At 46.1% G+C, this 26,898-nt stretch overlaps 2 protein-coding genes across 2 annotated transcripts; one reads left to right on the forward strand and one right to left on the reverse strand.

Moving 5' to 3' along the window:
- Nucleotides 1-667: 667 nt before the first annotated feature.
- On the forward strand, nt 668-14,737 carry NOM1 (nucleolar protein with MIF4G domain 1; the record flags this gene model as incomplete). Its single annotated transcript, XM_082752288.1, has 11 exons — nt 668-1,519; nt 2,341-2,465; nt 3,417-3,612; nt 4,779-5,102; nt 5,599-5,709; nt 6,930-7,097; nt 7,585-7,706; nt 11,244-11,376; nt 11,738-11,869; nt 12,700-12,809; nt 13,928-14,737. 11 exons carry the CDS (start codon nt 668-670, stop codon nt 14,103-14,105), a joined length of 2,451 nt encoding a protein of 816 aa, XP_082608414.1. The 3' UTR covers nt 14,106-14,737.
- Nucleotides 14,738-23,464: 8,727 nt separating this feature from the next.
- On the reverse strand, nt 23,465-26,514 carry MNX1 (motor neuron and pancreas homeobox 1; the record flags this gene model as incomplete). Its single annotated transcript, XM_082752301.1, has 3 exons — nt 23,465-23,797; nt 23,914-24,074; nt 25,854-26,514. 3 exons carry the CDS (start codon nt 26,512-26,514, stop codon nt 23,465-23,467), a joined length of 1,155 nt encoding a protein of 384 aa, XP_082608427.1.
- Between the last annotated feature and the right edge of the window lie 384 nt (nt 26,515-26,898).

Consider the following 26,898-nt stretch of genomic DNA (forward strand, 5'->3'; position numbering starts at 1 on the left):
GGATCTGCCAAAGATGACCGAAGCTGCCAGATTTCCAAGTTGGTCAGAGGGGAGGACACACACGCAGGTCCAGACACATATACCCAGCAGACTGCTGACAGTGGCAAAGTGCCACGGGACGTTTAATTCCACCTGACCCCAGAAATGACAGATAAATTTTCACCTGCTGTGCACACTGGCCTGGCAGAACTGTGTGGATGCTGTCCCCTCAGCTCCATGACACCAGCCCCCCAGGAGCAACGTCATTGTGTCCCAAGCACTGCCATGGAGGGAAATATTAGCAGCTGACAGTGATGCTGTTTTGGGCATACTCGGTAAGAAATAATGGTGCTTGGCAGTGTAGGAAAGGGTTTAAAACTGAGGACAAGGCAGGTGGAGAAGTGCCATGGGGCACTGCAGTCTCTGGACTGCTGCGACATCATGAGGCATTAGAAGTTTATCGAAAGGACTTTATGGGGAAGCAATTAGTCCATTCCCTTTTGTAACGCTAAGATCAATCCTGATATTTTCTTAAAAACGAAAAAACGAAAGAGTTTCTCAGGATTTAACAGCTTCAGAACGCGTTTTGAGCGAGCTCCCGGCCGCCCCGGGACGCCGAGGCAGCAGAGGGCGCTGCTGCGCGAAATGGCGGCCGCGCGGCGGAAGGGGAGCGCGCCTGTTCCACAAGATGGCGGCGCCCCGGCGCGGCGTGGCTGAGGGGAGGATGAAGAAGCGGGGAGCAGCGGCCGGCCGGGCTCGGCGCGGCGGGGGGAAGCTGGATCGGCTGCGGCTGGCGGTGGAGGAGTTCGTGAAGGCAGCCGGAGACCAGCCGCCGCTGCCCGCGTCGGTAGGGTCGGAGAGACCGAACGGAAAGAGCCGCCGGGAATTGAGGAAGGAGAAGCGCAGGCTCAAGCGGAGCCGCCGCCGCCTGCAGCGACACGGGGAGACGGGGGAAGCCCCCGCTGCTCCTGCCCGGCCGGCTCCTGCCGCCAGCCCCAAAGTCCCGGTGTCGCCTCCAGCCGCTGTAAAGAAGCGCCCGGAGCCGCCGCGGCAGCAGAAGGCGGTGCGGCCGCCGGTGCCGGCCCCTCGGCCGGCCGCCATCTCCTGGTCGCGAAAACGGGCGCTGCTGGAGGCCAACGAGGAGGAGGAGAAGGAGATCCGGCGGCTGGAGCGGCGGCTGGGTCTCAACAAGCGCCGCAAGAAGAAAGGGAACAGCGGGGCGGAGGGGCTGCCCCAGAGCTTCGTGCGGGACGGGCTGGACTACGTGCTGGGAGTCCTGGGCTCCGGCGCCGGGCTCGGCGAGCTGTGCGAGGACAGCGACCGGGAGGAGGCACCGGGGCTGAGGGCGAGCAAGGGGGCTCCGGAGGAAGACGAGGAGGAGGAAGAGGAGGTGGCCCCGGGGGAGGATGAAGAGCTGGAGGACGCCTCTGACGCCTCCGAAGGGGAAGATGTGGAAGAACAGTGGGAGAGTGATGGGAGCTCGGTCCCCGAGGGTGAACCAGAGGCACGCGAGCCCCCGGACCCGCAGGAGGAAGAGGAGGTAGGGTGTTTGTCTGAAATAGCACAAAGTTGCTTCCCAAAGCACCATGAATGTAAAATAGACTTTACATCGACCCTGCAAAGTGTTTGCTCTCTAACCAGCATGTGGAATGTGGGTGAAAACAGCGCTGGGTCTACCAAGCCTTGACTTCAGAGGTTTGCCAAGTCCTAGGGACAAACACACGTGGAGGGTATGGTAGGAGGTTGCATCCTAAAGCACAAAGCATTGTTTGTATATACAAGATTAGCAACTAAAAGGAACAAAGAAGTGTGACCATCTCAGTTCCAGAAGATCCAGATTAGGCCTTTCCACCAAGACCATAAAAAGTTTGTTAAAAATGAATACCATCTGGGAATGGGAGTGTTTCTTCTTCCAGATGATCCCAGAGGGTTCTGCCTGTGGTATAGGCTTTGTAGCAAAGAGAAGAGGAAGTCAAACAGATCGTTTAGCCACGTGGCACCAACTTAAGCTGTTAGTACCCATGCACCTGAGGCTTTCACGTGTACAGGTTTCTGTTGTCTACCTGGATAAAACAAATATTCAAGATAACAGTTTTAATAAGAATAACTTATATGAAACTTCACTTGAAGGGGAGGGGGGATTTTTTTGCTGCTGTCAGGTTGATCGTAAGCAGTAAGTTGTTGCATGTTGGTTTTGTTTCTGAATGAAGTTGTTCCTTTGACATTAGTTATTGGACAGAGGAATATATGTTTAAGTAAAAGACTGATATTCATCTTAAATAGAAATGTATGTGTTTATTTAAAATACTTAAGTACTTAAAATGGTAGTCTCATTTGCTATTCTGTTGTTTTCTTGGTAAGGATCATAATCACAGTGCTACGAAGTACGTTCCCCCTCAAGTGAGAAAAGCTCAGGAGACACTAGATGACAAGAAAAGAGAAGAATTGGGAAGACTGAAGAAAATGGTGAATGGTCTCATTAATAGGTAATGTAATAAGGACAAGTAATTAATCTTTCTGATTCTGTGTGACAGTGATCATCATTCAAAGAAAAGTGGCATGGATGTGACTTTTGTCTTTTCAAACTACATTTAATTTGGCAGTCATGTCTGCTATCCTTAATAATAATTGTCTTTGTTGATAGAGATTCTTCAAAGTTGGTGGTTATAGAAGCTGAAAAAATGAAAAATAAATTCAAGATTGGGCTGAATTCCACATGGCTGTTGCCTGCAAATGCTAGCAATAATTCTCTTAAGTGTCAGTTGGAGTATGCCTATTTGAAAAAAAAATAAAATTGCATTTTGACATGCCTGCTATATTCCTCTTAGCATGTTTTTTATAAATTAAATAAAGTTAAATTTTCTTTAGCACTGCAGTCAAGGAAGAGCAACTTTATATTACTTTATAGCTTAAAGTACTGAAGACCAGAAAAAGTAATTAACGCTTCCATGTGCTTTTAATTTTAGAATACCCTTAAAATAAGAAATCTGTTTATACTTTTATCTATTATCTGTAAAATTCAGACTACAGAATACAGTTTTAGTTACTTAGGATTTGCTATATCTGATATGTTACAGAAGTATGAAGTGTTTTTGTAATTAGTTTTTCCAAAGACTGTGGTGTGCCATAGTTAATACTGAACAGGAACAATTTTTTAATAAGGCTGTTCAGTATGACAGTAAGGACATTGATAGTGTTTTGTAAATATTGCTGCTAATCTGTTCCTACTTGTAAGTACTTTAAAAAAAAAAATGTTCTGGAGTTTCATTTTTATTTTAGTGAACACAGCAAAATACAAAAGGTTCCTTTCATTCATCTTTATTCTTTTTAAAAGAGCTAGCTTGGCTTTACAGAGAGGTTGTATGTTGGATAAATTGAAAATTGTGGAACTATGCAAAAAGGCGAAACAGTGAACATTGGATTTTGTTTCTCAATAGGTTGAGTGAACCAAATTTGTCCTCCATTAGTGGACAGCTGGAGGAGCTTTACATGGCCAACAGTAGAAAGGACATGAACGAAACTCTAACAGATATTCTTATGAATGCTTGTGTTACTGCGGTTGCCATGCCTGCAAGACTGATGATGGAGCATGTCCTTTTGGTCAGCGTTCTTCATCATACAGTAGGAATTGAGGTAATTTTTGTGGCTGGGACTAACTTTGTTTAATAATACATATTGGGCGGTGTTTTTTCTTGATGTCTTTTTCTTGATTGCCTTTTAACTTCTGATCACAGAATCACAGAATTGTGTAGGTTGGAAGAGACCTCAAGATCGTCGAGTCCAACCTCTGACCTAACACTAACAAATCCTCCACTAAACCATATCGCTAAGTTCAACATCTAAATGTATTTTAAAGACCTCCAGGGATGGTGACTCCACCACTTCCCTGGGCAGCCCATTCCAATGCCTCACGACCCTCTCAGTAAAGAAGTTCTTCCTAATATCCAACATGTCACTAAATAACATATTTCAGTTGATAGATGAACTCTCTTCGTATTTGTAGCTTGTTTGCTGTTCACAGGTTTATCTGACTAATTATATCTGACTTACTGCTTTATCTGACTAATTACTTTGTAAATTAACATTGGTCACTGTTATAAAACTTCCCGTTTCCAATTTTAAAAAGGGTTAATATTACTACTGTGGTAATGGTGTGGGTGTCTTGTTTGAACCTTAGCAGTAATGTGATCTCTACCTACCTATATTTTGGTATGCTTCTTAATTCCAGTCTTTACCATTAGTTAACTCTTCATAAATACAGGAATTCGAGAATTTTTTTCCCAGCTGTACCTCTGACAAACAGCGAAGTCTTATTCCCACTTTAAACTAGTCTCATGCTCATCAACTGCGAAAATGTGGTGTGTTGTGATTTTACTGTCCCACACTTCAAATATTTAGTTCTGGAATGGTAAACTCTGTGATGCATTTGGTCTTGGACATGCATCTTTTACCGGATATATGACTAACAGTAACAGCATGCTAGCTTGACAGCTGAGAAAATGTGTTCATGAAGATTGTATAAACAAATTTTGATATGCATACTGTAATTTTGTAACATTTGTAGCTTTAAAAGGCAACTGGATGACATATAAGAGGTATAAATAACATACTTTAATAAAATGTGGCACAAACTAGTTACTATTTGTACATGTAGTACATCCCTTTTTGTTGAGAGGAACAATATTCTTTAAAATTAATAATGGCAGTGCCTCAAAAATGATTATTTTACAGTTGTCTTTAAAATCTGCTAGTGGTTAACTGCTGAATTGTTGTTTTTTCCTTAATGGAACTTTTGCCAGGTCGGTGCTCACTTCTTGGAAGCTGTGGTGAAGAAATTTGATGAACTCTCTAAAAGTGATGCTGAAGGGAAAGAATGTGAAAATCTGCTTGCCTTGATTGCCCATCTGTATAACTTCCACGTAGTTCATTCCCTGCTGATCTTTGATATTCTGAAGAAGCTTGTTAGCACTTTCACTGAAAAAGATATTGAGCTGATTTTGTTTCTTCTGAAAAACGTGGGCTTTTCCTTAAGAAAAGATGACGCATTGGCTTTGAAGGACCTGATCAGTGAAGCCCAGAGCAAAGCACACACAGCAGAGAAGAATTTTAAGGATCAAACTAGGGTATGTGCGTATTAAGGGTTTTCTTTTCTGAATCAACATTGCTCGTGTACATGTGTATATTTACCAGAATGTTTTCCATTATACTCTAGATTCTAGAGTTCATTAGAGTTCAGTCGCTGCATTCAGTTATTTATTTTCTTTTTGTCTTTCCTCATTAGTTCTTAGGACACAGATACCAAAATGCTTGCAACTGGGGAAACTAGAGCTGTCACATATACTATGCAGTGACTAATTCTTCTGTTTCATACTTCTTACACTTCAAACAGTGGTCACTGGGGGCTGGCATTTAGCAGATAAGGCTTTGAATTGAAGCTTGAACACGAATACAATAGGAGTTAGAGTAAACATCCTTCTCTGTATTCATGTACTCTAACTTTCAGTGTATGTTGCCAGATGAGTTGCTTATTCTCACAGAATAGCACTTTGAAAATACGCTTTCTACTTACATATTAAACTTGCAGCATGTAATCCACATAAATATTTCTTTTCCTGATAGGTCCGTTTTATGCTAGAGACTATGTTGGCACTGAGGAATAACGACATGCGTAAGATTCCTGGTTATGATCCTGAGCCAGTTGAAAAACTCCGCAAATTGCAAAGAACACTGGTGAGAATTTTCTTGACATAAGTAGAATAGCTGTTCTTACACTACAAATAATCAACTCTGGTTTATGTCAGCTTGATGGTGTATTATATGCTATATAGTATTTAATATATACTAATATAATTTTATATATATATATATATATGTATAAAATCATTTAACAGTCTGATATTCTTGTGGACAAAAATTGCTTCTTAGGTAGTACTTGAATAATCTCATGTGTTTAAATTTAGCTAGGCATCAAACAACCTTCTGCAGAAGAGTCTGGGAAAGTACGTAATATGTAGCCAGAGGGTTTGAGGCAAAGTCCTGTACTTGACAAAGAGACTGGAATGTTTAATGATTGTGCAGATGGAATGAGTCATCATGACAGTTTTTTTCCCATAGATTTTAAATGCAGGCACCTGTTTGAAAGTTCACCAGAACTATTTTGGAAGTCCAGGACTTCTTAAATTTTATACGTTTTGTTTATTGTTTTCTTTTCTGGGAGCCTTGTGGGTGATGTCTAGAACAATCTAGCATAAAATGCATGAAAATAATTGTCTCTTTGGAGAGCTAATTAATTTTCACAATACTTAAATCTGGTTCCTAGAGCATATGCATCTGCAGCATGTTATTTTTCAGAAACTTTTAAGTCCAGCATGCACAAATCAGCAATGATAGGTAACCTAGTTCTGTAGAATTTCCTCTCAATTTTTCACAACCCTCTTAGTACACCTCTAGACTCTTCAGTTGAAAATTTTTATTTTGTTTGAAGAGATTATACATTTTATTTGAATTGTACAAAACTTATGGCAGTTTGTCATTTTGTCATTCTGTTTGATCATAAATGTTCAATGGGAAAATCATGACCGGATCGGAAACTAATTGGAGCATCTTACAATGTCATAATCAAATCCAAATTGTAATTGAGTTTTATGAGTGAAAGATGGCTATCTTTTCATTGATCATCTTTAAAAAAAATAATAATAATAAGATGAAGTTGATCAAACCTATGCTTAGAAGCTTTTACTATTTGAGAAATTGGAGTAAATGGAAAAATCTGGAAATTATTTTCAGGTTACTGCCTGAAAGAAAAGGTTGTGGGAAAGAAATGTGAAGGTCTTTATAGAGATCAACTTACTTGTATTTGTTTAAAGTATTTGTTTAGAAGTGATTCTAAATAATTAAATATGCTAAAAAATAAAAATCTGTTGCTACTTATTATTGTGCTGTTACTCAAGGTACACAGCAGTAGTTCGGGAAAAGAAACTCAGCTCCGTGTCTCCCTGGAATCACTCCTCAATGCTGATAAGGTTGGTCGCTGGTGGATCATTGGGTCGTCCTGGAGCGGAGCACCAATGATTGATAATGCAAACAGCAAGACTCAGCAAAAACTGCACATTGGGAAGGTAAATCCAAGTAGGACTAATAGAACTAATAAGTTGAATCGTTTAATCTTCTAAATGCTGTTGATACAGACAAATAAGCTCATTTAAGAGCCCACCAAAAAGAGCCTTGGTGGACTCTTGTAAGATGAAGCTTTCAGATTGTAAGATCTGATATTAAAATTTTCAAAATGTTGGACTCATGCCCTTCAAAAGAGCTATTATCATAATATTATGATACAGTGTTTTTTCTTCTCCTATGCAATTATGAAGTAGTTTGAGATGGTTGTGGTCACGTACATTAGGAAAGCACTTCTTAAAGATAATTGGCACAATTAAACTAGGTTTCCCTAATTGAAAAAGCTCCTGATGATGCCTGTGCCTTTATTGGACAAAAGTTCAGGACCTCTGGATTGATGCTTCACACTTTACTGCAGGTTTTTATTAACCGTCATATTAGAGGCTGCACAGAAATAGCTCTCTTTAAGAGTTTCCTTTTTTTTTTTTTCAGGTGAGCTCAAAGATAATAGAGCTTGCTCGTAAGCAGAGAATGAACACTGATATCAGGAGAAGTATTTTTTGTGTGTTGATGACAAGTGAAGATTTCCTGGATGCCTTTGAAAAGCTTCTGAAGTAAGTACTGACTAGGTAAGAAGAAAGCCCAGAACTAGAAGTAGTGATAGCTGGGAAGGAAGAATAACATTGCTGGTCTCACTGTTCAGTTGAAATGGGATCCAAGTGTGTAACTAGGATCCATGTGAGGATGGAGAGGAAGGGTACGAGGGGGACCAAACCCTGGATGCAAGGAGTACTAGGGGTCAGGCAGAACTGACTGGTAGCCAGATGAAAAAAGCAGCCTCTGTTATTGTCACTTAAGTCTGGAACTGTGATTTACAGCATCCTTTGATTTAAGGAGCCTATATGTGTTTGTATTGAAGATGTGGATCTTAATCTAGCAGATCCTAATATGTTGCAGGCTTGCTTTCTTTACTTCTTGCCACCTTGCATGTCTCTGTCCATTCTTGCAGGACCTGGTAGTGTTCTAGCACCTCAGTTTCTCTCCCACAGAATTTATTAGCTTTGGACTTGCTCCAGGGTCCCATATCATGTTAAGACCGGTTTCCTCAACGCTTGACACACTTCTCTTTAGAAGAGTATGTGATCAGGGAAGAGCTCAAAATAAGTTATTCTTTGGGTTTGTCAGAATATTAATTGCAAGTCTGTAGTAACTGGGAGGAGAGAGATCAGGTCTGAACTTTCCTGTTGCAGCCTTGTAATTCATAGGAATTGTTCTTACCCTGATGGCATGCAATTATTTAATTTGCTAACCAAACCAAAACAGACTCCGTAATAAAGTCAACTAATGTTTGATTAAATGCCACTTCTGCAAAACACAGCTTGGATTTAAGACTGTGATGGAGTCATTCCAATATCTTAATATGGCCTGTTCAATTAAAAGAAATTAGCTGCTGCTGCTGCAGTTCTTGCCAAGGCCTGGTAGCTCAATTTGCAAATTGATCCTTGACTCTCATCTGTGCTATTTAAACTAGTATACAAATCTATATACATACAGGCTTGGCAGAAAAACTGTGTCTGCAGATTGCCTGCTGTGTGTTGATTCAGATTTTTATGCGGCAAATGCAGAGAGAAGAGGACTCTAAAATCTGCCCACATCTGGCAGGGTATAATGGAAAGCACACAGACCAGTCAGTGAAGGAATTAACTTTAATGCAAACATGCTTTTCAGAGTGTATGGGAATTTATATTCATATGTTTGATGTCAGGCTCTTGAGGAGGAGCATAAAGATGTACTCTAATTGTGCTTGTTGATTCATCTGCTGCTACATCTCTGGCAGAACTGAGTTGTTGTGAAATGGTCATTTACACCATTTTAAACCCAGCCTGTTACAGTTTGCTTGTCTTTCTCCTCCTTTTGGGAAAAGTAAGTCACAGAATGGCTCAGGTTGAAAGGGACCTTAAAGCCCAGCCAGTTCCAACCCCCTGCCATGTGCAGGGATGCCACCCACTGGATCAGGTTGCCCAGGGCCCCATCCAGCTTCGCCTTGAACATCTCCAGGGATGGGGCATCCACAGCTTCTCTGAGCAACCTGACACACGGTGCAATTGGCCACTGCCTGCTGAGTGATGCCCAGCCAGACCCTGAGCAGTGGCAGTACTGTTCCCCACCCCTCTCCCTGGTCAACTCCCTGTATTTATTGTTCAGCACAATGCCATGTGGCCATCAGCACCGGCCATCCCTTTGGCCAGTTCGGGACAGCAATTCTGTAAGTGGTTTCGTGGAGAAGAACAACTTGAGAAACTTCAAATCTCACAAAAATTGTAATAGGGGAAGAAGGCTTAGCTAGCCCGTTACAGTGTGTTGTGCAATTCCAAATAGTGAGTATGGGATTGCATCTGCTATACTCACTTAAATTGATTTTTAATAGGTGGTATTGAATGTTGCTTTTTTTTGATCTAAATCCAGTGATAATTTTGGGCTCCAGCTGATGATAACTAACCTACTTGGGGGCAGGCTTCTGCTGGTGAGAAATAACCTGCTTCAGAGACAGTTACTGAGTATTTGGAGGGCAATTTTTAAATTGATTAAGACATGCATGTCTCTGGGAGCATTGTACCTCTGGAATGTTTTAATAGGTGAGGTGCTTGCAGCTTCTTTACGCAAAGTTACCAGGCTTATGAAATCTGTGCAGCTTTATGGTGAAGTTCAGCAGTGAAAAGACAATCCCAACACTTACATTTTAGTTGTTTAGGAATATCAGGTCTGAAAAGAGAAAACAGTGCTAGGTCTGTGAAGAAGTGAGGGTAAGAACAAAACATCAAATGCTGCTTTTCTTGGTTACAACTGTCTAGCAACGTATTTCCAAAATAAGTTATGTTAGAAGTGATGATGAACAAGGAAAAAGGGAACGTACCAAATTAGTGACTACACTGTAACTTCACAAGTCATCTATTAGATACATGCCAGATAGCTGACTACTTACGTATGTTTTCTGAACAAACTTTTGTTGCTCTGTGACAAACTCAGATAGACCTTGGCTGATGGGAGAGCAGTGAATGATATCGCAGACCAGCGCTTGCGGTGCTGTTTTCTTCTGGGGAACCAGACTGAAGTTTTCTCCATTCATTAGCAGTCAACCTAGAAATCATCCCAGACTTTCCTATTGTAAAACCTTACGTTCTGTTTCTTGGCTGAGTGACAGTATTTTCTCTAGTACGTGTCTGTGATCAAATGCAATGACAGATGTCTGGAAGGGTGTACAAGCAATGGATGTTAGACTCAAGCTATGACAAGCTGTACCCTCCAGACTGTAGAGCAAGTTCCAGTGGGGTCAAACTTTGTTATAAAATGCATTTGAGTTATACCAATGCTGTATGAAACTTGAGCTTGAAGCAATGAAAATAATTTTGTTTGACGTTTTGCAGATTATAATATTAAGCATCCTTCATTTTAATTGGTTTTAATGCTGCCAAGCATCTGACAGCCCTGGAAGCTAAATCATATTATTCACAGAACAGGTGCATTGTGAGTTAGTTACCGTTCCTGGCCAAAGTGCCTCGGCCCTATTTTCAAGTGGTCAAATGTTCAAGTGGGAAGGCTGTTCAGTCCTTGGCCTTTATGCTGGGAGACAGCCAGCATAAGTACTTATTGATACTGTTTTCCTCAGGTAGTGCTGTTCTGTTTTGTTGTCCAAGCAGCTCTTGTCTCGCAGTTTATCCTCTGTGTTAGTACTTCAAGTTGTAGTGCTGCTGCTTTCAAAGCCCACATAATAACAAGACTCCGTGATGACATGCTTGTCTCCTCTGTTTTCCTTTGTGGAGAGCTGCAAACATGGAGTTGGGCTGCTATTTCCTCTCCAGGCAGTAATTATACTTCTGTCGTTCTGCCTCTATCTGTTGTGGTCTTATTTTTGCGGCCACTTCTCTAACACCAGTAATGCTGTAGCATTTCCATATTGCTGTACCAGGATGCTGATTTAGCCTACAGTCTTAGGGGTTTGATGCCATTCAGCCTTTTTTAAGGACTTTAAGAACTTCTGACAACCAGAATTGAATGCCTTTTTTTAAGGTATAAAAATGTTGACTGTTGTAACTTTTAATTAGTTGCAATAACTTTTTCCTTACTAAACTATCCTCTTTTCTAAATTTTAGGCTTGGACTGAAAGACCAGCAGGAGAGAGAAATTGTTCATGTTATCCTTTATTGCTGCTTACAGGAGAAGACGTATAACCCCTTCTACGCGTTTTTGGCTGGCAAGTTCTGTGAATACGAAAGACGATTTCAGGTAAAGAAAAATGCATTTCTACTTTTAGTGCCATTGTTATGGTTAGAAAGACAATTACTGACCACCTGAGAGTAGATGTGTGCCTGTTTACATCTCATGATCCTGAGGAAAAATTCTCCTGGTACACCTGTGCATTTAGTAAGGTAAACTGTTTCCTGCTCAGATCTGCCACTAAGTAACTTCTGTAGAAGGTTTGCTTTTTTTCTGTTTCACATGTTTAAAAGGACTTGAGCTATCCGATCAAAGATCTAATTAACAGAGGACACATAAAGAATAGAAGGTCAAAAGGTTTTGTAATTTCTTACTTAAACAGTTCCTTGATTTGTTTTTGTTTTTGTTTTTTTTTTCCTTTGACACCTAGGTGACATTTCAGTTTAGTATCTGGGACAAAATCAAAGACTTGGGCAACCTGTCAGCCACTGCCATCACCAATTTGGTTTCAGTGTTGGTTCACTTACTAAGGACAAAATCATTGCCGCTTTCAGTTCTCAAGGTTGGTGTGCTTTCTTTTCAAAATACATGTTCTCACCTTTCCAAGTTCTGTGGAAAACATATATTATTAGCTGTATGTACTTAACTGGTGCTTTGCATGTTCATTGTCATGAACAAAGATGAAACTTGTTCTAAAATTACCAGATTAATTTTATCAACTATAGTAGTGCTATCCTTTTGGGAAAAGGGGCCTGAGGTGATGGAAGCATACACAAATCCTGGATAATACAGCATAGAAACATCCTTGTCCAGTAGCAGTGTTGCTCTCAAACAAAGAAAAACTGCCTTGGAGCAGGTGATTTGGATCTCTCATTATCAGAGGCAGTGTTAATGAAATCCCATTGGATATATAGGGATTTTAATGGTTTGGATGCCCTGTTCAATTCTAGATAAAGAACAGTTATGTGACTGCCGTTTCCTGTAGAGCATCTGGGGTTGGAACTGAGGTCCTTTTATTAGCAGGCTTTGCTAGTGAATTTTGTACCATCAGTTCTAGCTGACGTTTTTTATTAGACTAGAGAAAAAAATCTTCCGGGGGGGCGGGGCTTAAATTTCACAATAAGCCCATGGAACTTATTTAAAAGAATAATTTAAACGTGTTAAACAGGCAATATTCTGGATTGTCTTAGATTGTACTTTCGAAGTATTTATCAAATTGAATAATTACATCTTTGTATTGTGTTACTACCGGACTTGTTATTCCTTAAAAACTTCAGTGCTTGCTTATTGATTGGCTTTAGGGAGGCAGCATTCTCAACTAATTTTTCTGTGCATAATTTCAGCCTTGATATATATGGGAGTCCAATCTAATTCTCTCTGTTCTAAAACCAGGTGATTGAATTCAGTGAACTAGATAAACCCAAAGTCCATTTCTTGCGACAAGTATTAAGCATGCTGTTAGTTAAAACAGATGCTGAAGATGTTGGTGATATTTTTGGGAGGTAAGTGAGAGAAGTCTCCAGAGAATCCTTCATTTGCAGTAATTTAGGAAGTTTGCTTATTTGTTTGCAATTATACACTGCCTTCTCTAAATACCAGAGATCCATCCCTTAAAAAGCAAGCTCGGCTGGGGGAAGGTGGTGGTGGGCCAGCAGGCATGAAGCATTTGTTTGTTAGTACAGGTTCTGATCTAGATGCAGCTGTGCAAAGTATTATGTACAACATAAGGCTTTCAGATATTCGGTGTATCATTTAGGATTTTCATGAGCAGAGCTCTGTAATTACCTGCATTCCTTAATGCATTCCTTACTGCTTTACCATCTGTGTGCAGTGAGGTTTGGTCTCCAAGCAGTCTTCGCTGGTAGATTTCTTTAGTACTTTTTCCTTTTTTCTTTTTACATTGCTGCGAGAAAGGTTTGTGGGTTTGTTTTTGTTTTTTAAACCAACATTGTATGGAAAATCTTGGTTTTATACAATTGACAGGGAACTTACTTTCTTTAAATCCTTCTTCACAATGATCAAAAAGATCTCAGTTTCATTGAAGGTGCTAAAATGTTGTTCTGACACTTCTGTTTTGCTTAATCCCCTACAACTGATAAATGTATCTGTAATATCCTTGAGTTCTATGAAGTATTACACAGTTCGTTGGATTTATACCCATACAGTTTGGGTTTCTTGTGACCCATGTAAAATTGCATTCCAATATTCCAGTTGTTATGGAGATAGCTAAAATTTGCAAGTTACTCCAGGAAGAAAGTTATATTGTCCTTGCAGTGTCACATAAAGCTGGGGAGGGGAATGTTGTTTCAGCTGTAACACAAGGAAGTTCAAACATGGTGTTTGCCTTGGTTTTTCTTTTCTGTAATGCAATTGTTTACGTAAAACAAGTTTAGTATTCTGATACTTCAATTTATTACTGAGGACCAATTGTATGTTGAGTATGTTTGGGCAGTTTGCCAAATCAATGTAGATATGCTGTTAATTTGAAAGCCTTTTTGGAAAAGCACCTTCTGTATATCGTTTTTTTTTTATTTTAATATCTCTATTTGAAGGAAAAAAAATGCAGAAACTTTTGAAACAGTAGAAGTCTAATACTGTCTTTTTGTCTGTATTTTTACAGGATATCTGACAACCCCAAACTGGGAACGCTGCGGGAAGGCTTGAAACTTTTCCTTACCCACTTCTTACTGAAAAATGTACCAGCCCAAAAGAACGATGAAGAAGCCAGCCTATTAAAGGAAAGAGTTGAACTAGCAACCAGGTCTTTGCAAGCAAAAGAATCCAAATTCAAACTATAGTCTTTCTCGAATAAAAGATATGTAAAAACTAGGTTTGAATGAAGATGCGAGACTTTGTTAGTCTTTCAGACCCAAGTAATTGGGAATGAGGAGAGCCTTTTTACTGGAAAGGATCCATTTTTTGATGGAAATGGTTACTCTGCTCAGTGTACTAGTTACACAGATTTAATCAAAGGCAATACGAGGCCCATCTGAAGAAAGGGAAGATGTTTGTTTTTTTGACATGTCCCTTTAAGATTGATTACTTCTTGCAGATTAGAATCTGAAGAAGAGGTTGAATTTCTGTCGTACTCCGGTCAGTAGTAATGTTCAGCATTGCATATTCCAGTCTCTCATTAAATCAATTGCAGAAAACTGACACTGTGTTTTTAAAGAATCAACCTTAACCAAAGGCTTTTAATAACTCATCAGTGCACTTGCCTGAAGGAACGGGCCACTAGATGGCATAAGAACTGGTGAGTCACTTTTGGAAGAAATCAACTTTTTTTCTAAAAGTGTTGAATTTCTCAGCTAATTCTGTGAATTGTTAGCATAAAAAGACTTGAAGATCTGACTTTGCCCAATTATGTTGGGTTTAAAGATCACAGTAGAGTTTGATGCTATTTTAATTTGTTTTATTCAGCTTTAAAATCGGAATTTTAAAATTACCTTCTTACCTTCTTCTTACCTTCTTATTACCTTCTTCTTACCTTAATTATTGCAGAAGGTAAGACCTTCGTCTTACCTTCTGCAATAATTAGATTTTCTAGGCGTAAAGAATAATATCAGCCTTTTAGTAAGAAAGTATTTTCTGTAAGGATTTGCTTCCACTTCCCATTCAGATGTCTTAAATCATGTACATTTTCTTGTATAACACTCAGTTTTTGTCACCTTACCACTACACATTAAAGTGAGATTTCCTAAAGGGTTTTGCTCTTTGGGTTGTCCTTATTCTAGCTGGGTAGCCAGCAAGGGATTGACCACAAATGTGTGGGGGCACGTCCTAGTCTGCATAAACTACCTGTGCTAGGGATGCCGGCCTTATTTCTGTAACCAGGCTTGGCCCCTGGTGTTCAGTAGTATAATCAGTTGTGGTGCCTCCTAATTGCATGTAATATCAACTGATCTATTCTCCATCTTCATGTCTGCCCTTGTTGGGGAAAAATGATTTCCAGAAAGCATCCACCAGAAGATTTTGAGTTCTGCAGCAAAAGAGCTGGCTGAGATGTGTGGGATTTTTTTTGTTGGTTTTAATCATAGTTCAATATGGAATACTTGATACAAGTAATGCTTTCGGGAAGGGGAGTGTTTCTCCCAGCAGCAAGGGAGCTGTTTTTGAGGTCTTGCCCCTTTTGGGGAGGGCAAGTCGTAGGGAATAAAGTTATCCTGGGATCTGAGAGACCCAGTGTCAAATTCCCAGGTTATGCCTGCACATAACTAACACACAGAGATTGCTATCAAATGAACAAAGCAAGATGCTTTCTTCTACCTCTTTCAGATCGCTGGCAGCTTTAAGCCTTAAAAAAAAAAAAAAAAAGACTTTTTTGCTTAGTTGGATCTTACATGCAACAGATGGCAGTGGAAAAATGCTGCATTAAATTTTCTGCTACTTGGTATGGATTTTTAGAAGTATGGGCAGCAGAAGCAATGCTGTATTTTGTTGGACTGTGACACAAGTCACAATGTTGAGTGTGTATGAACAGAGCCTTTACAACCAACCATGCCAAACCTCCTGGCTTAGATTTGGTGGCTGGATTTGGGAGAACATCTCTGCAAGCCCCTAGAAATTCTGGCTGCTGTGGAACTGTGGGATCTAGGTGAGTAACAAGCTCTCCCCCTGGACTGCAGCAGCCACATAATTACCTTTTTTGCAGGGATTGAGGGAGACCCAGCATTTCAATGTGCTTGTGATTTAATAACATAAACTGAAACACATTGCTTCAGCTGAGAGGTTGAAGCAACTTTGTTTTCAAAGACAAATTTGAGACATCTTCCTTAACCTCAGTGCAGCAGTGCCTGGTTTGAGTGCTTTGCTGATCAGAACTGACCACCCTTTGCCCATGGAAATCCTGCCTAGTGTTTTATGGGTCTGAGTCCATTCACTTGCTGCAGCTGCCTGAGGCAGTGCAATGCAGGTGTTGCTGTGCAATTAGAGGAGACGGTTTTAACCTTACAGTCTAAAATTACAATTGCTATTTTTTTAAACTGACTTTCATTATTATTTATTCCAAGCAGCGCATTTTGTTCTAACTCACAGTCAGTTATTACAGTTATTGCTTTGTTTCTGCAGGAAGCAGATTTTACCCGCCTGCAGCTTTTGCATTTGTCATATTTATGCATAAACATAAATTTTTTTTTTGAAAAACTGAATTTCCATGGAAAGCAGCCAAAAGGCGCTGCCAGTCCACGGTGCCGTAGTCGTGGTGCAAGGACAATTACTGCGGGGAGATGGGGAGTAAGTCACGCAATGTTGCTGTGATTCAGGGAGGGAAGAAGTGTCAGACAGAAATGTGATGATTTCAGGATTAACGTGGACTCGTGACCCTTGGATGCAGCCATTCTTGATATTTTTTTTTTCTGTGGACCAACTGGCTGAACATCTGCCGGCAGAGGTGGGAGGCAGGGCACAGTTTGCTATTTATCTGCGTGCTCATCTGCAGGCTTGTAGAGGTCTCTTCCTGTGAGCCAGTCAAAACTCGGTAAGAAATATTCCCTGACAGTTCTAATATGAAAGATGCTACTTAAAGTGTCCAAAATCCTTCCATAACGTGGCTGGGGGGTTAGTGCTTCAGGAGCAGAAAAGGGCTTTGAATTGAGAAAAATACCCTACCCCGGAAAACCAAGCAGCTGTGGTTATAGCACTGATCCTTACACGTGACAAGCCAGGGGGAAATACGGGAGGATTTGTTTAGATACATTTAACTACAAGCCGGATGCTTCACTTTTTTTTTTTTTTTTTTAGCCATACAGAAGAAAATTTAAGCTAAGCAGTAGTGTCCCCCCGTAGCTATTATCACCGTTTCAATTTTTGTTTTCCTTTAAGCTGACCAATGCTGTTTTTAACTTTCTCTGGTTTTTGTATCAAAATTAACGGGGCAGTAAAGTCTGGTTTTTCGCTTTGGCCGGAGTGTGATGCTGATAAATCATATGCGAGTCCTTTTTGGCAGGGTTTTAGCGCCGCACCTGAACGGTCCAAGTTTCTGCAGGGCTTTTTAACTTCCCCTTTTTCCCCCATCCCTCGCACCGGGCATGACGAGCTGGTATCGCTGGTGCTCTGAAAGAGCAAACGCGAGCAGCTCTGCCCTGCCATGAAGGTGAGCAACTCAATGCTGTGCTCAGAGCACATCTGGCATCGTTCGGTTTGTGTCGTGCTGCGGGTGAACCCTGCACACCAGCGGGCCCAGCCTGGGAGCAGCGTGGTGCCAAGTGTGCACGACGGTGCTTTCGGCTTTGTAAACACCCAAATATCAGCTCCTGTGCTTGGACATCACCTTGTAGTGAGTGTAGCGGCAGCTCTGTGCCTGGCCAGGACCCCTGTGCATGGGAAGCAGCTCTTGACCTTTTCCTAAATCAGATGAGACAGTCTGAAGCTTTTATTTCGATGAGACAATCCGATCCGCAGGGTCGCTTTTCCAAAGGCGCGGCGGAGCGCCTTCACCTAAAGCCATTGCGGGGTTGGAGCCGTGTCAGGAAATTGTAGGTAGAGATGTGACTCTTTTACCAGATGCCGCTTCTCGTGATTTCATCTCCTGGAGGAAACTTGCCTCCAGTAAGGCTTACTTCAGCGGGAGGCCCACGGGTGTGCACATCACGGCTGCCCCCAGAAAACAGCTGCGCTATCACCACGGCTGGGGCAAGCTGCGGCCCTGCTTGAGAAGGCTGTGAATTACAGCAGCCTTCCCCTGATTTAGATGCACGTACAATGCAGAATCAGGTATCACTTCCCTAACAACACCGTGAGGAAATGAAATGAGCAGCTATCAAGGATAAATTTAGGAAGAGCCAGCTGGCACCAAACAGCTCTTGTGGCCTTGGACAAAGCAGTGTATGAAGGGAAGACTTGAAAGTGAATGCATTCAAAAATGGCAAAGAAACTTGATGTCACTAGGAGAGCCACAGGGTAGCATTGCAAAGAGAGACCCTTTATGAGCACTTCTCTTAAGGTCTTCTGTCAGTAGCAAGAAATGGTTGTTTCGGTCCCACCTCTGACAGATTTCCAGGTATGGCAGTTGTCACTAAACATCCATTACAGACCTTTTAGAGTTAGGGTGGTGAGAGGATCCTCAAACCTCCCTGGGGTGTGCAGGTATGAAATACCAGGAGTATTTCAGGGGGCAGAGAGCCACTCCATGGGAGCAGCCTTCAGGTATGGGCAGGGGATGAAGCTCGGTGTTTATACCACAAGAGATGAAGCTCTCTCACCAGTTTCTTACACCAAAGACTACACAGGTACCGTGCAGCACAAATTAGGAAGAGGTACACACAAGGGCATAGAAAGCAGACATGGGTGTGAAGCATTGCCTGTAGGCTGACGGAGAGCCCTCTGAGGCACAGCAAGCTTTCTCAATGTTATCCCCTATTCCTCAGCTGCTAAAATCAATGCTCGGATGTAAGCTCTGGATGTGTAAAGAGGAATTTGTGGAAGAGTCAAGGAGGACGTATTTCAAGTGTTTTGTCATTTTCTAGCTGATAAAAGAGCTTCCTCCCTCCTGTCCTTAAACCAAACACTACCCAGGAGGATCTGTAGCATGACAGGCATTCTCTCTGGACAGCTCAGAAGTCAACAGAGGAGAAAAGGTTTTTTCAGGGTGCTACCAGCTCACTGCCTGCAGCTCCTGATGGTCCAGCCCCTGCTCTGCACACCCAGACTGGCCTCTCCACCTAATGTCTCTGTGGTCCCTTCTCTCTCCTCCTCTAAAACCCCCTGCCATGGGCTTTCCATCATGTGGACCCTGCCATACACTGAACAGCACCTGAATATGGGCTGAAGAGTGAAAATGTGGAAAAATGTATAGGTTTTATTATAACAAACCACGTAAGTGGAGCTTGGTGCTGTGATGCTCTGGGCAGGACCACGAAGGCTCCCATCACCCAAATCTGCCTCTCCCCACATCCTCAGCTCACCCTGACAGGAGCACGTGGGATGCTCAGATGTGGCTTAAAAATGCCCCAGCCTCACTCAAGCAGGCCCCTAAGAGAAGACTGGGGCTAAAAGCATGGGAGGAGGGAGGGAAGGTAAGAAAATCCCTGCAGGAGCAGGGAGCTGGGAAGAGAGAAAGAGGCAGCAGAGACAGCAGGAAGCGCTGGCTTACGCTGCTGGATTGCTGTCTTAATTATCCCTGGCAAAAGAACAGTGATTAACATCACTGACTGTGGACAACCTTTATGTAATTACTCATTAACATTTCTAAAATTGCACCTAGCTGCTAGAGCAACGTGTGCTTTATAGATTCATCATGTTTAAGTCCGGAACGAGTCATTAGATGGTCTGTGCAGCCCTCTGTGCTCTGCCAGCCACGATCACACGGTGGAAAGGAGTCCCCAGGGAGGGCAGCCAGGGATACCCAGCGATGGACATCCCATCCTATTCCCTGAGATGTTGTTCCACATTGGGATCAACCCCATGCCCTGTTCCTGGGTTAAAATCCGTGCTGGCTGCCTTACATTTGTTTTTAGGGAAGTGGCACCTATGGGGCTGGATGGGGACAAGGATTCTCCATCCCCACCAGGGGCTTCCACCCTGCCAAAAGCTGGCCAAGGACATTAACAGAGGTCCTATGGATAATAATTTCAAATACTGAATTAATTAAAGATCACTCTGGCCTCCTAAATCCTAAATGGTGATTCCATTTCCACACAAGGAGGCCCCAGGACTATTTCTGCTCTCACATTTGAAGCACTGTGGAGCTATCCCGGCACCCACAGCACACGAAGGGAAAGCCAAATGAAAGCAGAAGAGGCTCCAGGCTGGGATCCTCTACCCTGGGGCACAGCCCCCTCCTCGTGGCCCTCCTGGTATAAAAGGGAAGGGGCTCAGCAGGAGGCCAGGCTGGGGGACAGGGCCCTCCCAAGCCCTGGAGGAAAAACTGACTTAATCCATTAGCTGTAGATGCATGCGAGAGTTTGGACTTCAGAAATCATCAACAGGCTCTCTGCTAGTGAAGCATTTCATCCCCAGAAGTTTCGTGGAGAGTTTGAGGGGGATTATATATTTATGGGTTCCCATTTGAAAGACTTTTCGCAGGTTTACCTCAAGCATATGGCTCCGATTTTGGTTCTTTTGTTTTCCCACTTAATGCTCACGGAATTGCCGGTTAATGACATCCATGCTGAAACCACGTTGTTTTTCCAAGGTAAACGTCCACCCGAGGTGGTGCTTACCTCTCCTCTAGTGTGGCAACAAAACCCCAAAGGGCCTCCTTGTGCATAGACTGCCTGCTGCAGTTCCAGATGGGGGAGGTTAAAGCCACACTGGCCCTGACAGTGCTGAGGACATCATCACCACCAGCACTGCCACCACCACCAGCACTACCAACACTACTGCCACCACCACCACCATCATGACCACTACCATCATCAACAGCACCACAACCACCACCACCAGCACCACCGTGACCAGCACCACCACCACCAGCACTACCAATACCAAGAACATCACCATCAGCACCACAACCACCACCAGCACCACCACCAGCAGTGCTGCCAAGCCCAGCTGGGTGCATGTTGGGTCCGGTTGCAGGAGCACAGCACCCATTACCAGTCCCCATCCATCACTGTGAACCTTCCCCGTGCCGCACGTGAACTCCACCACTTCAAAAGACCGTGGGAAAGCCTGATTAAAGGGATTTTCTCCCCTATTGGGATCGACACCGTCTTTGAAGCCCTTCCAAACAACAGCACAAACGCACCCACCGCGAAGGGAGCTGAGCTGTATTTTCAGCGAGCTTAATTTCTCCTTCCCCCCTCCTTGCTCTCTTCCCACCCCCCCCTCTCCTCCCGGTTTTGGAAACACCTGGTAAGCTGTAAAATGATTTACGAAGTGAAAGTGTTAAATGAGGCCACCAGCTGTAAGACTGACAGAGCTTTATGAGTTTTATTAGGTGCCCTATTATGGAAAATAAACTTTAATCCGTCCATAAAAACAGAATCTGAAAAACATATTTGCCCTTGTAGTCTGGAACACTGAAGGTATTCTTGTGAGAGGCCGGGCTTTAAAGAGATTAATTTTATTGAGACAGACACAAAACACCGGTAGGGCTTTGATACGGAGCCCAGGACCGGCTGCCTGTGCCCTGCGAGGCGATTTCTCACGTCTGGACACACACCTCCGCGCATCCTGGCCCGACGGCGCATGCCGGCCACTTTAATTAGCAGGATTTAATTGGAAATTAATGACTGAGGAGAGATATTTCTTGGAGGGGTGACCTCAGCTCGCTTTTGGTTATGACGATGATGATTTTGGGGGGGATAACGACGGGGATTGCCTTGTTTCGGCTTTTTTCAGGGGCAAAGAGCGGTGACACCGGGACGCGCCGTCGGCTTTAGGGGCGGGGGAGCCGCAGCCGCCCCCCCCAGGCATATGCAGCCGCAGCCAGCAGCGTGGAAATTCACGAAGCGACCCATACCCCCTTTCCATCCTTTTTTTTTTTCCCTCCTTTTTCCCCCTTCTCTCTTCAAATTCTCCAAACCCCGCGGCCTGTGAACGAAAGGGCACCGCGCTACGGATTTCAACCCGAGCCCGCAACACGATTGTTTCCCTGCAAGAGGGGCAAGCATCGATCAAGACTAAATCGGGTTTACCCTGATCAGGTTCCCGACACACGGGATCCGGCCAGATTTACGGTTCCCCTGTGCGCGGCTGTGATTTACGGCGTAGTCCCGCGGCGCACTGGGTGTGCCGGGCCGGTAAACCCATAAATAACCGGGTCGTGCCTTAAAGCCCAGCTCCGAGCGGCAGCACCTGAAGCTCTCCGGGATGGGGAGGTGTTTTCCTCCGTGCTATCTCCGGGTCGAAGCTCCCTGCGTGCTCCAGGCTGGGTTTCAAAGCGGGGTTTTTAGAGAAGCTGGGGCCGCGCAGCTCTCCTTGGAAAGGTTAGCGCGGGTTTGCAAACCGTTGCCTTAAAAAAAATAAAAAATAATCATTAAATGATAATAATTAGATAATAAAAATTAAATAATGATGATTTTTAAAAGTGGGGGAGCGGGAACAGGCCGCGATTCGGAGCTTTTTATCCCCCGATACAAGCGGCTGCGCCCTGGCTGCGCGCATCTTGCGCTTCCGTTCAGTTAGCGGGGATAAATTGCGGGATGTGGCCCCGAGCCGGCGGGGCTGAGCCGGTGATGTTATTTAAATTCCCCGTAATTGATTTGGGGGAGAGCCGCCGTGACAAGGACGGATGGATCCGCCGATTTATTGGCGAGCTAAATGCCGGGGCGGCGGCTGCGGCCGTCTTGGGGGGGGGGGGGGGGGCCTTCCTCGGCGTCGGGGAGAGCCCTGGGGGGGGCCTTCGCCCCCTGCAGCTCGTTTGCAAAACCTTAATTAAGGCCGATCCTGCAAAGGGGAGCTGCTCCCCGCTGGGGGGTGCCCCGCTTTGGGGTCCCCGGGTGCTGCGGGAGGGGGCGAGAGGAGCCCCGACGGCGGGGAGGGGTGAGCAAAGGGGTGCAAAAAGGGGGGGGCGCAGCCGCTTCGCACCCCCCTCATCCGGACGGGAGGGACGGGGAGGTCACAGTGGTCGAAAGAAGAAGCTGGAGCCCCTTCCCCGACGGCGCTGAGCCCTTTGCCCCCCCACACGACCCCGGGGGGAAACGGCAGGGGCACACTGCACCGGGCCCCCCCCGTCCATGCCACTCGGGGGAAGCTCGGGTTGGAAACCGCGGCCCCGCTCCTTCCCTAGCCCCCCCCCAAGGCCCCCCCAAGACCCCTGACACGTCTCAAGTACAAAACGCCGTTTATTTTCCACCCCACCGCGCGGGTCGGGGGGTTGGGGGGGTAATAATTTAGCATGCATAAGTAGAGGCAATTATTATTATTATTCTTATTTTTTATAAATACGATATACAAAAATAAAGACGGTATCGAGATTTCCAGCAGTTTTAACGTTCAGGACATAACCAGTTTTCCCGCTATATAGTCAGAACAAAACCATTTCCAAGACTCAGCGAACGGAGGGTTGGGACCTGGGGGGGCGGGGGGGTCAAGTTTTGTCTGCTTTTCAGTCAATAATAACACTGTGGTCACCGCAAATCTTCCTTCCCCCTCCCGGCACACGGGGGATCCTCTTCTCCATCCCCCTCCAAGCGGGGAGAAAACGGAATAAAAGGGGGGGGTCTTGGGGAGGGGGCGGCCCCGACGGGGCGGGCGGGGAGCTGGGGCCGGGGGCTCACTGGGGCTGGGTGGGGGCCAGCGGGGGGGCTCCGTGCCGGCCCCGGGGCTGCGAGTCCTCCTCGTCCGCCTCGGAGCAGTCGGAGGAGTGGTAAGGGCAGCACCTGCCGGCTTCTTCCTCCTCCTCTTCCTCGTCGTCGTCGTCGGGCTCGCTGTCGGGCAGCTCCCGCAGCCGCCGCCCGCCGCTCTTGTCGGGGGCGGGCAGCAGCAGCTCCTCGTCCGCCTTGTCCTCGCCTCCCCCCTTCTGCTTCTCGGCTTCCTGCGCCGCCTGCTCCTTTGCCTTCTTGCTCCGCTTCCACTTCATGCGCCGGTTCTGGAACCAAATCTTCACCTGGGAAGGGAGGGGGGCGAGAAATTTGGGGCAGGGCTTCAGCCCCGGCCCCTCGACGGCGCCCCGACGGCTCCCTTACTTCCCACTGTTCCCCCCCACCACCCCCGGGGTCTCACCTGCGTCTCGGTGAGCATCAGCGACGTGGCCACCTCGAAGCGCTTGGGCCGGGAGAGGTATTTGTTCAGCTTGAACTGGTGCTCCAGCTCCAGCAGCTGCTGGCTGGTGAAAGCCGTGCGGGGCCGGCGGCACTTCCCCAGCAGGTTGGACTGAGCCTGGGCTGCGGGGGGAACCGCGGGGGTGAGAGCAGAGCCGGGGTAGGGAGGGGGAAGAAATGGGGGAGCCGTCGGGGGGATGCTGGGGGACACCGGGGGGGGAGCGCACGGAGAGGGGAGAGGGGACCCGACGCGCCACGCGGGGTAGCGAGGTGTCAGGGGATGCCTGCGATGAAATGAATGGAATGAAAAATAAAAAGCCAGAAAGAAAGAAAAAAATAAATAAATAAAAATAAAAATCTGCCCTTTGATTTCCCCAGAGCCCAAGGGCGAGGCGATAAAAGGGAGCCGGGGGTCGCGGCTCGCTCCGTGGGATGCGTGGCTCCGCTTAAACCCGCCGCGCTCGCAGCCCCCTCCCGGCCCCCCCGGCTGTAATTAACGGGATTGCAGCGGGGAAGGGAGCGGCGAAGGGTGGGAGACTGCCTTTGAACGAAAAATGCGTTTTATACATAAATATAAATGGTAAAAAATAGTATATGAATTAATATATGATGTATAAATTAATATACAAATATAAATTAAAATATATAGATACGCAATATATATACACAATATATATATACAGACTAGATATATATATGCATATATATATACATACATATATATCGGTGTGTTTTCCGCGTGAAAAAAAAATCAAATATGGGATTTTATCCAAAAAAAAAAAAAAGGGGGGGGTGGATGGATGGACACAGGGCTCCGACACCCGGGGGCGCGCCCCGGCCGAGCCCGCGCTTCCCGGCGCGTTTTGGGGTTTCGTTTGATTTGATTTGGGACCGAAGAAAATGCTCTGGTTGCCCGGCCGCTTTTGGGGCCAGGCTGCCGAAGAGGGCACGGAGAGAAAAGGGCAGTGTCCGGCTCGCAGACGGGAGCGTGGATGGGATTTTGTCACCGCCGTGCGATTTTCCCCGCTTATTTCTTCCCCCTTGCGCCTTGTTTGAGAAGCAGGGCTCTGACAGCTCCCCTAATTATTTTTTTTTTCTTCCTGAATGTTCCAGCCCAAACAACCTCAATCCGAAAGAAAACAATGGACTTTTTTGTCTGCGAACGTGTGCAGAGTAAGAAAAAAAAAAAAAAAAAAAAAAAACACATCCCAATTCTTTTTTTTTTTTTTTTTTTTTTTTTTTTTTCCTGGCACGATTTTCGTAAAACTACACCTCCGGTATTGTTAAACCGGCCGTCCCCGCTGAGAGCTCACACCTAAGGAAATGATCTGTGCCTAAAACAGATGCACGAAAGGTCCCCGTCGCCGTGAGGCCTAGCTGTTCTGCTGCTGGGGCTGCGATTTGGGGCTGGGGGGATTTCGTGCAGCATTTCCAGAGCCCCCAGCCCCCCGTCCCGAACCGCTCCGACCTCGTTATTCCCCGTCCCTTCGTCCCCCCGGGGACCCCAAGCCTCTGCTGACCCCTAACCCTACACCCGCTCGTAGGGCTGAGCTCCGCGGTTATTTTCAGCCCGTTGCCGGGAAAAGAAAAATAAAATAAAGAGCGGCTGGGGGGTCAGGACCCGCGTTTTGGGGGAAGCCAGGGATGGGCTGCTCTGTGGGGATGGGCTGGAAGCCGTCACGTTTGAGCCGCCCTAAAAAAACGGGCTGGAGGGCGACAGGGGATAAGGAGGCGACACGGGCATCCCTTGCGGATGGCGGTTTCCTCCTTTTAATAAAAATTAACAATAACATAACGCAGGTTGAAACTCGCGGTTGAAACCATAGGAGCCGGGAGCTGGGGGCCGGGGGGGATGGATATTAGGGTTGCGGAGGGGTTAGGGCTGCGGAAGGAGATACTCACAGTTAAAATCGGGCATTTTGGGCAGGATCATGCCGGCCGTGGATGCCCGCAGCCACTGGTCCAGCTGGAAGGTGCCCGCGCTCAGCTTGATGGGGTCGGCGGCGGGGTGGGACGGATGCGCCCCTTGCACTTGCGAGTAGGAATAGGACAGAGCCGGGTGCTGCCCGCCCAGCGCCGAGTACCCGTACATGGGGTGCCCGTATAGGGCCGCTTGCGGGGGCATGCCGGGCCCCCCGGGGGCCGCGGGGTGCAGTCCCAGCGCCATCCCGGCGTGGTGCGGGGGGTGGCCGCTGGTCGAAGCCAAAAACCCCCCCTTGGGCACCAGGGCGCAGTGGGCGGCCAGGATGCGCGGAGGCGGCGGCGGCGAGGGGCTGTCGGCGCGGAGGCGGTCGGCGGGGCCGGCGGCGGGCTGCTGCTGCTGCTGCTGCTCGGAGGAAGAAGAGGAGGAGGAGGAGGAGGAAGAGGAGGAAGAAGAGGAAGAGGAGGAAGCCGGGGGGCTGCCGCTGGAGCTGCTGGAGCTGCTGGAGCCGCGCGGCGCGCTGCCACCCAGCGAGGAGGCGACGAGGGCGAGCGGAGCGCTCTGCGCCCCCACCGCCGCCGCCGCCTTGGGGGGGTCGACAGCCAGCAGCGCGTCGATGCGGAAATTTTTGGATTTTTCCATGGGAGCACCGGCAGCGGGCGGCGACGATGCCGGGAGAAGGGGGAGGATTTTTAAAATGAGGAAAGGGGGGGGGGGGGGGGAATTGGGACGGCAGCGGGCGGGCGGCCCCCGGCCGGGCCCGCGTCTCCCGGCGGCGGCGGGCAGCGGGGCGGCTGTGGGGCCGCGCTGGGCGGTGCGACCCTACAAGGGCCTTCAGGAGGCTCCCATTGGGCCGGAGGCTCTGCAGCCTCCATTGGCGGCGCCGGGAGGCCGAGCCCGCTATTGGCCCCGCCGAGCACCTGTCACGGAGCCCCCCCTACCCCCCTTTCCCTCGCCCCCCCGACGGCACGGCCCCGCAGCCCCCCCCCCGGTCCCCCAGAAAGCGCCGTCGGAGGGGACGGGGGA

The sequence above is a fragment of the Aythya marila genome (genome assembly GCF_965140915.1).
Source record: "Aythya marila genome assembly, chromosome: 2".
In the NCBI taxonomy this organism is placed as follows: domain Eukaryota; kingdom Metazoa; phylum Chordata; class Aves; order Anseriformes; family Anatidae; genus Aythya; species Aythya marila.